The following is a 13,061-nucleotide window of genomic DNA, read 5'->3' as shown; positions in this document are numbered from 1 at the left end:
CGTCTCTTGCATCTCCTTCATTGGCAGGTGGATTCTTGACCACTGTGCCACCTGAAAGCCCACAATTAGCAGTACTGTTGCTTCCCAGCCTGCCAATGCAGTAGACATAAGAGACGCAGGTTCAGCCCCTGGGTTGGGAAGATCCCCTGGGAGAGGAAACGGCAGCCTATCTCAGTATTCTTGCCTGGAGAATCCCGCGGACAGAGGAACCTTGGGGGCCCCAGTCCACATGGTGGCACAGACTTGGAGATGACAGAAGTGACTTAATCCTGAGCGACAGCACACACACATGTAGTATATTGGAAAGTTGCTGAGATAATAGGTCTTAAAACTTCCTGCACAAGAAAAAAATTTTGAATGTATGTGTAGTATTATTGTGGTATACATTTCTCATATATACTGATAGCAAATCATAATGTACACCTAAAATGAATACAATGTTCTATGTCAATTATACCTCAATAAAAACAAAGTATATTCTTAAAATGACTTATAATACACATTATTAGATATGTATAAAATTGAATTTGTTTAGTTTTTTAGTAATTTTATTTATTTAGTTAGTTTTGGCTGTGCTGGGCGTTCATTGCTGCAAGGGCTTTTCTCCGGTCGTGGTGAGTAAAGGCTGCTCCTGGTTGCAGCGTGCAGGCTTCTCACTGGGGCGCCTTCTCTTCTTGCGGAGCATGGACTCCAGGGCACACAGGCTCCGGGAGCTGAGGCTCGTGGCCCCAGGGTTTGCAGCCCCCAGGCTCTGGAGCAGTCTCCACAGCCGTGGCGCCCTGGGGGAGGTGCTTCGTGGCGCGTGGGATCCCCCTGAACCCACTCCTACACTGGTGGCAGGTTCCTTACCACTGAGCCTTCAGGAAAGCCCTTGTTTAGCTTTCTGAGACTAAGTTTTCTCTGGAAAGGAGCTCTTTGATGTTTACAATTTTCACTCTAATTTTTTTTTAATTTATTTGTAATTGGAGGATAATTGCTTTACAATGTTGTGTTGGTTTTTTCCATATAACAGTGAATCAGCCATAGGCATACATGTATCCCCTCCCTCTTAAGTGTCTCTTCCACCCCACCCTGTCTGAATTTTTTAAACACTTTATTTTCATTGAGATTATAAAACCCAAAAGACAAGATATGATACATTTTTCAGCATTTTTAAATTTAAATGTTTGTGTAGATTTGCAAAAACATTTTTGGCATGAAATATAAAGTAACAAGTTTACTAGTTGTTAATTTTCAGTCTTTATAAGAGATGTTCTTAACTTTTTTCTCAAATAATAAGTCTATGTCGTATTTTCACATTATGAGTAGTATAAAGGGATGAAGATTACTCAGTTTTTTTTTAGCATATGAGATGATGACACACTTATTTATAGCTGTTTCCAGTTCAAAATTTAATATACCATAAAGATATCACTACAGAATTTTTATATTTATTTTCATTCTTCAGTAGTTAGAAGGAAACAGAGATTGTGTAAACACATTAATCGCATTTTAGAGATGAACAAACTAAAGACTTTCAAGAGTAACGTACTTAACGAAACAGCTAGACAATAGAGTCTATATCGGGACTTCTGTGGTGGCCAGTGATTAAGACTCCAAACTTCCATTGCACAGGCGTGGGTTTGATCCCTGGTCAGGGAACCAAGATCCCATAGGCTGCAAAACCAAATTAAAAAAAAAAAAAAGATTCTATTTCATGAATCAGATCAGCTTTTTCTCATAAGATATTTGGCTGGGAGATGGTGAGGTCAAGGATAGTTTTCTAAAGCAAAATCCAGGGCCTGTCTGAGTAAAAGACATTTAAAGGAGGTCAAGGTGATAGAGCTTGTGAATGACTTTTGACTAAATCCATGATTTTTGTCTCCGTGTGTCTCTTTTAATTGCTCTTTATTTTGGTGGCTTCTGACTTCCTATGATCCATGTTAATGAGGGCTGTGGACAAGTGGGACCATTCATTGCTTCTTCTGGCTTTAAGCAAGGAGAGTTTCCAAAGTGTGGTTTGTAGGGGAAGCCCTTTGGTAAGACACCACATGGGTGTCAGTATTTAGCATGTCTCTGTTTCCCCCCATAGAGACATTAGCCCCCACTAAAGTGCAGAGTGCACTCAGGATGCAGTGGTCTAGACGTCCTGTGACTTACAGCCCTGGTTGCCAAGCACCTTTTCCCCTTTTCTAATCCCACCTCTCCCTTCTGAACAATGACTGCTGATCTAGACAGGGTACCATGAACCCAGGGTGCAGTTCTACCTCCCCTTCCATTTTTACTCTCTCCTTTATCACATGTGCTCATTGAGAGAAAGCCCTCTCATACATTCCTCACACAGTGCAGAAAAAGAAGTGATGCCTGGTTTATAAAACAAAATCTTAAGCCTGTTTACTTAATATAATATTGTACGGCACATAAATATAACAACCATCCTATATTCCCCTCTATAGTAGAATACATAGACAAGTAGACATTCTCTGCATACACTCAGCATGACTGTGGCCATCGGCAGCACTGTACCATCCCTCACAGCAAAATCTCCCTTTCTGACATGGTCCATGGGATTAGGAAGATGTGAGCTGTTTTGTCTTCCATGTCTCACATAGATACTCTTAATTTCTCAGTACCTTACTCCAGTTTCCTCCTTTTTTTCTTTGCCTTTTTTTCTCTGTCTAGATCATCTCTAAACACCTTTCCTTTTTCTATTTATCCAAGAAATATAATGTCTAAAAATATGTAAGTCTAAAATATTTAGGTTCAAAATATTTTTAAAATAGTGATTGTGGTTTCCTCCTCCATGTTTTAGCCATGATAAGCTATGAGACCAACAACAGGTATGAAATCAAGAACGGCCGTGGGCAGAGGATATACTTTGCAGCGGAGGACACTGCTGTGTGCACTCGGCTTTGCTGTGGGTCCTGCAGACCCTTCACCATGAGGATTCAAGATCTCAAGGGCCAAGAAGTCATCACTCTGAAGAGGCCACTGCGGTGTTCCAGCTGCTGTTTCCCCTGCTGCTTGCAGGAGGTCAGTAAGCCATTGCCTGGGTGCTCTGTAAAGCAGGTCAGCAAGAAGCTTTACCCTGTCGTTGAGCTACATAATCATATGAGATTTAAAGGAAAAGCAGCACACCAGCCTTTGGATTACACTCAAGAGTAACTTGTAGGAAGGCGGCAGGTGGAGAAGAGCAAGCCGTCAGCCGCACCTCCCTGAGCAGTGTGCCCTCCGGGCTGGGATCAGAGCTCAGAGACCAGACTTCTTGATCTTCAGGGAGAGCTGAGAATTAGGGCACCTGGGTCACGTCCCTCACCTGAAATGACCACGAGGGCCTGGCCAAACCTAGAAGAGGGTTCCATAGAGAATATCTTTGAATGCCATCCCAGAGGCAAGTGGACAGAAGAGTGAGGAAAAGAACAGATGTGTTCATCTCATAATTTTAGCCAACTTGCAGGGAGCTAACTTACAGGAAGGCTCCCTCTAAGAAATCTCAAATCCTGTGTTTTTCAGTTCTCTATTTGAAAAAAAGTATTATATCTGAGTGTTGTGAGCACCTTCAGGCCTGTAAAGGCCAGGTGTCTCTTCCATAGAACTTGACAGCCCTCTGACAGAGAGCATGGATCTCGGTGTGGGGGTGGGTGTGGGCACCAGGGCACAGAGTGTTTACAGGAAGTTGACCTTTGCCTGTATCTTCACTGACCTGAGACCAGCACTGCCCGGGTCACAGCGGTGAGAGCAGGGCAGACAGAGCTACAAGCACATAGACACTTGATGTCTAATACTGCACTTCTTTTGAAAGGATAACTGAACTTATTTATACTGAATTTTGTTTCCCATGTCACCTACTTTAGATATAACAATACTCATAAAAATAGCTAAGGCAAAATTGAGAGTTTGATGGAATATTTTCTACAATTTGTAGGGCACATTAGCATACATTATACTTTTGGTCTTAAAAAATAGGTCTAAGAAGTCCTTACTTACAGATGAACATGCTGAGATACTCTCAAGGTCACCCAGCTAGGGTTCAGAGCCAAGAACCCAGGCCCCATTTTTCCTTATGTCCCAGCACTATTACCACTCATATTTGAACATTGCCCTGGGGATCAGAGCTCCGTTTATACACTAAACTACTATTTATAAAGGAGTTTAAGAGTTTTAGTAATTTAGATATTTTTCGTAAATCTGAAAAAAAGAAAATTTTGAAATATAGGAGGCCAGTAGAGCAGTACTTCAAAGTGGAGACTGTGTGTACAGTTTGTGTCTCATCCCTTCCATGTTGCACCTGAGGAAACTTAAACTAATTAATTTACCTCTCTGTCCCTCAGTTACTTCCTCTATAAAGAGGAATAATAGTACCAACCTGCTAAGAATGTAGTGTGAATTAAGTGGTGCATAGGACAGTATTTTGCACTCAGAAAATGAGCAAAGGATTTAAATAGACATTAAAGAAATGTCTTTTTCAAAGAAAACATAGAGATGACCAAAAGATACATGAAAAGTTGCTCAAAATCACTATTGGTCAGAAAAATACAAATCAAACCCGCAATGATATCTTACATCACACCTGTTAGAATGTCTGTTATCACAAAGACATGTTGACAAGGACGTGTCAATAGAAAAAAGGGAAATTTTGTACATTGGTGGGAATGTAAAGAGCCATCATGGAGATGGGTATCAAGTCTCCTCAGATTATTAAAAATAGAACTACCACATAAGCCAGCAATCCAACATTTGAGTATATATCCTAAGGAAATAATATCAGGTTCTCAAAGAGATTTCTGTACTTATGTGTTTATTGAACCCTTATTTAGTAGCCATGATATGGAAACATCCTTAGTGTCTACTGACTGGTGAATGGATAAAGAAAATGTGAGATGTGTGTGTATATACACACACACATGCGCATACATATATATACAAATATAAAATATTATTCAGCCAAAAAAGAGAAGGAAATCTTGCCATTTGTGATAATATACATGCACCTGAAAGTATTATGCTAATTGATAAGTCAGATTAAAAGGAAAAATGCTATATGGTTTTACGTATATGTCTAATCTGAAAAAAAAGTCTAACTCATAGATACAAAGAATATAATGGTAATTGCCAGGGACTGGTGGGTGGGAGAATCAGGGTATGTTAAGTCAGACACTACAGACTTGCAGTGATGAAATGAATAAGCTCTGAGGATCTAATATGCACCCTGAGGACTACAGTTAATAATGCTCTACTGTATGCTTGACATTTGCTGAGATAGAGCTCATGTGTTCTTACAAAAAAAAAAAAATTACTCATATGAGGTGATGATTGCTTCATTTAACTTAATTGTGGTAATCTTTCTACGATGTGTTTGTATAACAGACCATTGTATCATACACTTTAAACATACTACTAATTTTGTGTGTCAAATGTACCTCAGTGAAGGTGGGAGAAAATAATATTATTAATTGAAAAAAACTACTCAATAAATGAAAGTAATTATCAGACATTGTTCCAGTGATGATGATAATTACGTGTTACCTTCCTCTCTTGTTTCTGTAGATAGAAATCTGTGCTCCTCCTGGTATACCAGTAGGTTACGTTACACAGACCTGGCACCCGTGTCTGCCAAAGTTTACAATTCAAAATGAAAATAAAAAGGACGTTCTAAGAATTATAGGCCCATATTTTATGTGCAAGTTTTGTGGAAATATTGAATTTAAGGTAAGAGATGAGATATATTTATAGGATTTGCTTTCCTAATATAAGGATAATATAATTTTGTAAGATGTTACAAATATATTAAATAAATATTTGTATACTGATATCTCAAGAGGACGATAATGTGCTCATGTATTTAACCTTGGTCAGAAAGGTAGTTATTGCTCTGATTAGATGTCAGTGTTGATTATATTAAATGGAAAAAAGAGAAGCAGAGCCTTATAGTCACATAAACATAAGCAAAATATCTAACATTTAAACATGGTGGGTTTTGTATGGAGGCACTGAATATTATCATTTAAAACAGAACACTGTGTGTTTTCAGTCATGTCCGACTCTTTGAGGCCCCATGGACTGTGGCCTGCCAGGCTCCTCCATCCATGGGATTTTTCAGGCAACAGTACTGGAGTGGGTTGCCGTTTCCTCCACCAGGGGATCCTCCTGACCCAGGGAGGGAACCTGTGTCTCCTGTATCGGCGGGGGATTCAATTCTTTACCACTGAGCCATCAGGGAGACCCGAAATAGAACATTAGCCTTGTTATTAAATCTGATTGCCAAAGCATTTAGTCTTTCCTTAGTCTGAAACACAGACTTCCAGTGTTCTAGACCCTTTTCAGGAGCTCTGACTCTTTAAGTTCCTTTGAAAAGCTCACGTATGCAAAGAGAATTTTAACAAAAATGCAGTAAGACATACTATACAGTTATGCTTTCTATGGCCCTGTAAACCACAATATATTTGTATGTTTATTACTACAGGAATAAATTCTATCATGGCAGCTTTTCAACAGGTGGTCTAGCCTTATAGCTTTTGTATTATTCAAATACAAATGCATAATATAAAGGTTCAGTGTTTTGTAACTTAATATAATGATTCTCTTAGAAAACCATGAGGTCTGTTCAGCTGCATCCAAATTTCCATACAAGGGACAAAAATCTAAATGTGGAACTAATACAACATTGTAAAGCAATTATCCAGCAATTAAAAGTAAATTTAAAAACAAGGAAAATTTTACTTTGGAGCTGTTTGTTTTTTTATGCATCCTTCCTCTTTTATACATCCTACATCCTTTTATGCATCCTTCCTCTTGTTCAGCACCGTTCTGTTGTCCAGTCTTACCCAAGCTCGGAGCTGGAGCATATGCCATCGTTACTTATTGGTGACCTACCTTCACTCAAAACTGCCAGTCCGCTTTTCCGGGCTTTGGCATTTTACATTTTCCTACTGACAGTGGATGATAATGAGGCCTTCTGTCATATTTAAACACTCACCCGATGTCAACCCTCTGTGCTTGTCTTAAATTAGAATTCAGATGGGCATTCCATTTACTACCCCCCCCCATGGCTTCTAGAAATTTATCAAAGAAATATTTCATATTTATATCATTTTCACTTAACTTTTATTTTGGATCAGTTCAACTCACTTATTAAGTCTGTCTTAATGTTAAGTTTTCAGCAAAACTACTTTTATGTAAGTCCTCTAAAGCAAAGAGATAATTTTTCATGTATCTATAGACAGATGCATATATCTGTATGCATCTAATGAATCATAATATGCACAGTTCCATTTGGCATGTGATTTTAAGAGTATATCTGTTTCATTTTTATCCAACTTTGAAAGTAGATTAAAATTTTCTAGAATTTTTTTTAAGACTGTCTCCTTCTTTTTTCAATTCAGATTAAATCTCTTGATGGAAAAAATGTGCTTGGCAAGATTTCCAAGCAGTTTACTAAGATTATGAGAGAAATATTCACACACTACAGTGCCTTTGGCATCCAGTTTCCTGCCGACATTGATGTGAAAATGAAAGCTGTGATACTTGGCATGTGTTTTCTCCTTGTAAGTCTGTTGTCACTAATTTTGGCTGTAGATGATTTCTCTAGTATCAGGCTTAAATTATTCAGTAAATTGTATATTTTAGAATGAGCTTCTTAAATTTATAGTTTTTTTTTTCCCCCAAAGTATTTATTTAATCCTAGCTTTTAAATCCTGTTTCACCTGACCCTGTAGATTCATAGACTAGTTCTCTCTGGGACCTCTGCTCAGGTTCCCATGTCAGCAGGAAGACCTTCTATGTTAAGGAGAGGCCCTAGTTTTTGGGGCTTGTATTAAAGAATCAAAATTAGTGATATGGGAATACTTTAAATATGAGCTTACATAGGATAAAACTCCTGGAGTTTGCTCAACTTCATGTCCATTAAGTCAGTGATACTATCTAGCTATCTCATCCTCTTTTGCCCACTTCTCCTTTTGTCTTCAATCTTTCCCAGCATCAGTCTTTTCCAATGTGTTGGCTCTTTGCTTAGGTGGCCAAAGTACTGAAGCTTCAGCTTCAGAATCAGTCCTTCCAATAAATATTCAGGGTTGATTTCCTTTAGGATTGACTGGTTTGATCTCCTTACTGTCCAAGGGACTCTCAAGAGTCTTCTCCAGCACCACAATTCAAAGGCATCAATTCTTTGGCACTCATCTTCCTTATGGTCAAACTCTCACATCTGTACATGACTACTGGATAAACCATAGCTTTGACGATATGGCCCTTTGTCAGCAAATGGATGTCTCTGCTTTTTAATATGCTGTCTACATTTGTCACAGCTTTCCCTCTAAGCAGCAGTGTCTTTTAATTTCATGGCTGCAGTCACTATCCGTAGTGATTTTGGAGCCCAAGAAAATAAAATCTGTCACTGCTTCCACTTTTCCCCTATCTATTCACCATGAAGTGATGGGGCTGGATGCCATGATCTTAGTTTTTTGAATATTAAGTTTTAAGCCAACTTTTTTATCCTCCTCTTTCACCCTCATTAAGAGGTTCTTTAGTTCCTCTTCACTTTCTGCTGTTAGAATGGTATCATCTGCATATCTGAGGTTGCTGATATTCCTCACAGAAATTATGATTCCACTTTGTGGTTCATCCAGTCTAGCATTTCCCGTGAGGTACTCTGCATAGAAGTTAAATAAGTATGGTGACAATATACAGCATTTTAATACTCCTTTCTCAATTTTGAACCAGTTCATTGTTCCATGCCTGGTTCTGACTGTTGCTTCTTGACCCATATACAGCTTTCTTAGGAGACAGGTAAGGTGGTTTGGTACTCCCATCTCATTAAGAATCTTCCACAGTTTTTTTGTTCCAAGTAATCAAAGGCTTTAGCATAGACAATAAAGCAAGAGTAGATGTTTTTCTTGAACTTCCTTGCTTTCTCTAAGATCCAGTGGAGGTTGGCAATTTGATCTCTGGTTCCTCTCCTCTTTGAAACCCAGCTTGTGCATCTGGAAATTCTTGGTTCATGTACTGCTGAAGCCCAGCTTGAAAGATTTTGAACATAACCTTGCTAGCATGTGAAATGAGCACAACTGTGCAGTAGTTTGAACATTTTTTGGCATTGCCCTTTCTTGGGATTGGAATGAAAACTGACCTTTTCCAGTCCTGTGGCCACTGCTGAGTTTTCCACATTTGCTAACATATTGAGTACAGCACTTTAACAGCATCATCATTTATGATTTTAAATAGCTCAGCTGGAATTCTATCACCTCCACTAGTTTTTCTTGCAGTAATCCTTCCTAAGGCCCACTAGACTTCACACGCCAGAATGTCTCACTCTAGAGGAGTGATCACACCATCATGGTTATCCATGTCATTAAGACCTTTTTTGCATGGTTCTTCTGTATATTCTTTCCCCCTTATCTTAATCTCTTCTGCCTCCGTTAGGTCCTTACTGTTTCAGTCCTTAAACATGCCCATCCTTGCATGAGATATTCTCTTGATTTCTCCAATAAGATATCTCTAGTCTTTCCCATTCTGTTGTTTTCCTCTATTTCTTTGCACTCTTCATTGAAAAAGACCTACTTATCTCTCCTTGCTATTCTCGGAACTCTGCATTCAGTTGGGTATATCTTTCCCTTTTTCCCTTGCCTTTCACTCCTCTTCTTTCTCAACTATTTGTGAAGCCTCCTTAGATAACCACTTTGCCTTCTTGCATTTCTTTTTCTTTGGGATGGTTTTGATTACCCCTTCCTCTACAGTGTTACAAACCTTCCTCCATAGTTCTTCAGGCACTCTGTCTATCAGATCTAATCTCTTGAATATATTTGTCATTTCCACTGTATAATCATAAGAGCCTTGATTCAGATCATACCCAAATGGTCAAGTGGTTTTCCCTACTTTCTTCAATAAGCCTGAATTTTGCAAGAAGGAGCTTATGATCTAAGCCAAAGTCAGCTCCAGGTCTTGTTTTTACTGACTGTGTAGAGTTTCTCCATATTTGGCTGCAAATAACATAGTCAGTCTGATTTTGGTATTGACCATCTGTAGATATTGTCCATGTGTAGGTATTGTCCATGTGTAGAGTCTTCTCTTTGGTTTTTGGAAAAGGTGCTTGCTATGACCAGGATTGTCTCTTTAAGAAAACACTGTTAGGCTTTCCCCTGTTTCATTTTGTACTCCAAGGCCAAACGTGCTTGTTATTCAGGGTATTTCTTGACTTCCTACTTTTGCATTCTAATCCCGTATGATGAAAAGGACCTTATTTTTTTTTAATGTTAGTTCTAGAAGGTGCTGTAGATAGTCACAGAACTTGTCAGCTTCAGCTCCTTCAGCATCAGTGGTTGGGGCATAGCTTGGATTACTGTGCTGTTGAATGATTTACCTTGAAAATGAACTGAGATCATTCTGTTATTTTTGAGGCTGCACCCAAGTGCTGCATTTTGAACTCTGCTCTTGACCCCGAGGGGTATTCATTTCTTCTAAGTGATTCTTGCCCACAATAGTAGATGTAATGATCATCTGAATTAAATTCGCCCATTCCTGTCCATTTTAGTCACTAACTCCTAAGATGCCAATGTTACTCTTGCTATCTCCTGCTTGACCGTGTCCAATTTACCTTGATTCACAGACCTAACATTCCAGGTTCCTATGCAATACTGTTCTTTACAGCATCAGTCTTAACTTTCACCACCAGACACATCCACAACTGAGTGTCAATTCTGCTTTGGCCAAGCCACTCCATTCTTCCTGGAGATAATATTTATTGCCTTCAGCTTCCCCAGTACTATGTTGGACACCTTCTGATCTGGGGGGCTCATTTTCATATCTTTTTGCCTTGTCATACTGTCCATAAAATTCTCCAGGCAAGAATACTGGAATGGGTTGCTATTTCCTTCTCCAGTGGATTATGCTTTGTCAGAACTTACCACTATCACCTGTCCATCTTGGGTGGCCCTGCATGACATGACTCAGAGCTTCACTGAGCACACAAGCCCTTTTCCATGACAAGGCTGTGATCCATGAAGGAGAAATTACCAGAAGATGAATTCAATTCTTGCAGTTATCAAAAAATGCATAGAATTATGGGATTTCATTGCTATTAAAATTAAATGCTGCAGGTGGAGCTCATATAGCTATAGACTTGCTACAGCTTTTCAATTTTCAGTTATTTTTTCTTGTTTAACAGATATATTACTGTGTTTCATCAGATCCCTTAGCATCCCTGTGCATCAGAATTATCTCTCTTATGCTGTTGAAATTCATTTCTGCATTTTTGTTTTTATCTAGGATTTCATGTTTTATGAAAACAATGGCTGCATTCAACTTTTGACAGGAGGAATATGGTAGCAGAGTAATGAAAGTATCAAAAACTTTGATGTCTGTATTGATTGGGACCGTAAAAGAAAAACTCATTTTTTTCTTTTGAAAGTCATTATGCCACATGTGAAATACTCTTGATATCTGTAGTCCCAGAGTGTGACTTCAGTTTGAAACTATGGTCCATTTTCTGTTTGCATGCTTATAAATATTTTATACATTTTCTTTGAATGTTCACTATGTATTTGGGAGAAATGCATAGGGCTGTTTACCTTTAGACATGAAACTTCTTATGAAAAACTATTTTGAATTATATTCTGATTTATTTTACATTTTATAGCAAAATTAATGAAAGACTTATTAAGTGAATTATACTGTAAAATTATATTTTTTTAAATCTAGTTATTTCACACATAATAAGTCATGTTATTTTGCAAACACTATATATTTGAGAACTAATATTAACATAATTTCAGTTTCCTTTACAATTACATTCAAATAATACTCAATATAAATACCAAGGAAAGTAAAATGTGTTTGTTTTATATTCAGGGATCCATACTATATTAAATTTTTGATAATCTGCTAATGTAAATAAAATCTTCATATTGACAAGGCAATAAATTGCCATTTTTGACAGTTTTCAGCAAACAAAGAAAAACATGATTCTGTCCCAAAAAGGACACATTTTAAAAACTCACTCTAAAACTGGGGTATTGTTATAATTTTTGAAGTAACCATTTACACATGAAATAGCTCCTATATCCTGTTGTCTACAAGACATAGAAACCTTGATATTATTCTATATATTAAATATAACATACCTACTCCTTTGCAGGGCTTCCCTGGTGGCTCAGTGGTAAAGAACCTCCTGCCAATGCAGGAGAGGCAAGTTCAGTCCCTGGATTGGGAAGATCCCCTGGAGAAGGAAGTGGCAACCCACTCCAGTATTCTTGCCTGGGAAGTCCCATGGACATAGACTGGCAGGCTACACTCCATGGGGTAGCAAAAGAGCTGGACGTGACTTAGTGACTGAACAACACCAGCAACCCTTTTGCAGGGTAGAAACTTCAATAGAAATCTAATATGAAGTGTACCAATAACCAAATAAGTGGAATTTTAGAACTGTTAACATGTTTTCTTATACATTTGATTTTCTAAACAATCAGTGAACAAACAATTCAGGTGATATTCTGAACCCTGTACCTCTCGTTATCTTTCAGATCTCCTTAAAAGGAGCAAAAGCATATGACACCATTAGTAAAGCCAATACTAGTGCTAGAAAATAGGATTTCTATATATCAGAAAGTTAGAGGAATTTTTATACTCTGTCTTGTAGAGAAAATTGAATTGTGTGAAATGTCCAAACCACAATTTACTTCATGCAAGGGAAGTGTGTTTAATAAGTAAGAGCTTAGGAGGCTGGTCTCAAGATGGCAGAGGAACAAGATGGGGAGACCACTTTCTCCCCCACAAATTCATCAAAAGATCATTTGAATGCTGAGCAACCTCCACAAAATAACTTCTGAACGCTGTAGAGGACATCTGGCACCCAGAAAGGCAGCCTGTTCTCTCCAAAAGGAGGTAGAACAAAATATAAAAGACACAAAGAAAGACAAAAGAGTTAGGGACAGAGACCTGTCCTGGGGAGGGAGACATGAAGGAGGAGAAGTTTCCACACAGTAGGAAGCTTTCACACAGGTGGGTCTGGGGTGGGGGTTGGCATCTCAGACGGCAACATAACTGGGAGGGGGAAAAAAAAAAACAGAATACGCACCTAACTGCAACTGCCAGCA

The 13,061-nt window shown here is 38.5% G+C and overlaps 1 protein-coding gene across 1 annotated transcript; it reads left to right on the top strand.

Annotated features, from left to right (window-relative positions):
• The first annotated feature begins 683 nt into the window (after window positions 1-683).
• LOC122675846 (phospholipid scramblase 2-like) lies at window positions 684-11,295 on the top strand. Its single transcript, XM_043874988.1, has 6 exons — window positions 684-802; window positions 2,439-2,464; window positions 2,792-3,012; window positions 5,527-5,688; window positions 7,362-7,523; window positions 11,236-11,295. Exons 1-6 carry the CDS (start codon window positions 684-686, stop codon window positions 11,293-11,295), a joined length of 750 nt encoding a protein of 249 aa, XP_043730923.1.
• The last annotated feature ends 1,766 nt before the right edge of the window (window positions 11,296-13,061 follow it).

The sequence above is a fragment of the Cervus elaphus genome, chromosome 19 (genome assembly GCF_910594005.1).
Source record: "Cervus elaphus chromosome 19, mCerEla1.1, whole genome shotgun sequence".
Taxonomy (NCBI): Eukaryota; Metazoa; Chordata; class Mammalia; order Artiodactyla; family Cervidae; genus Cervus; species Cervus elaphus.
The sequence above is the reverse complement of the archived record's forward strand: the minus strand, read 5'-3'. Positions and strand labels throughout refer to the sequence as shown.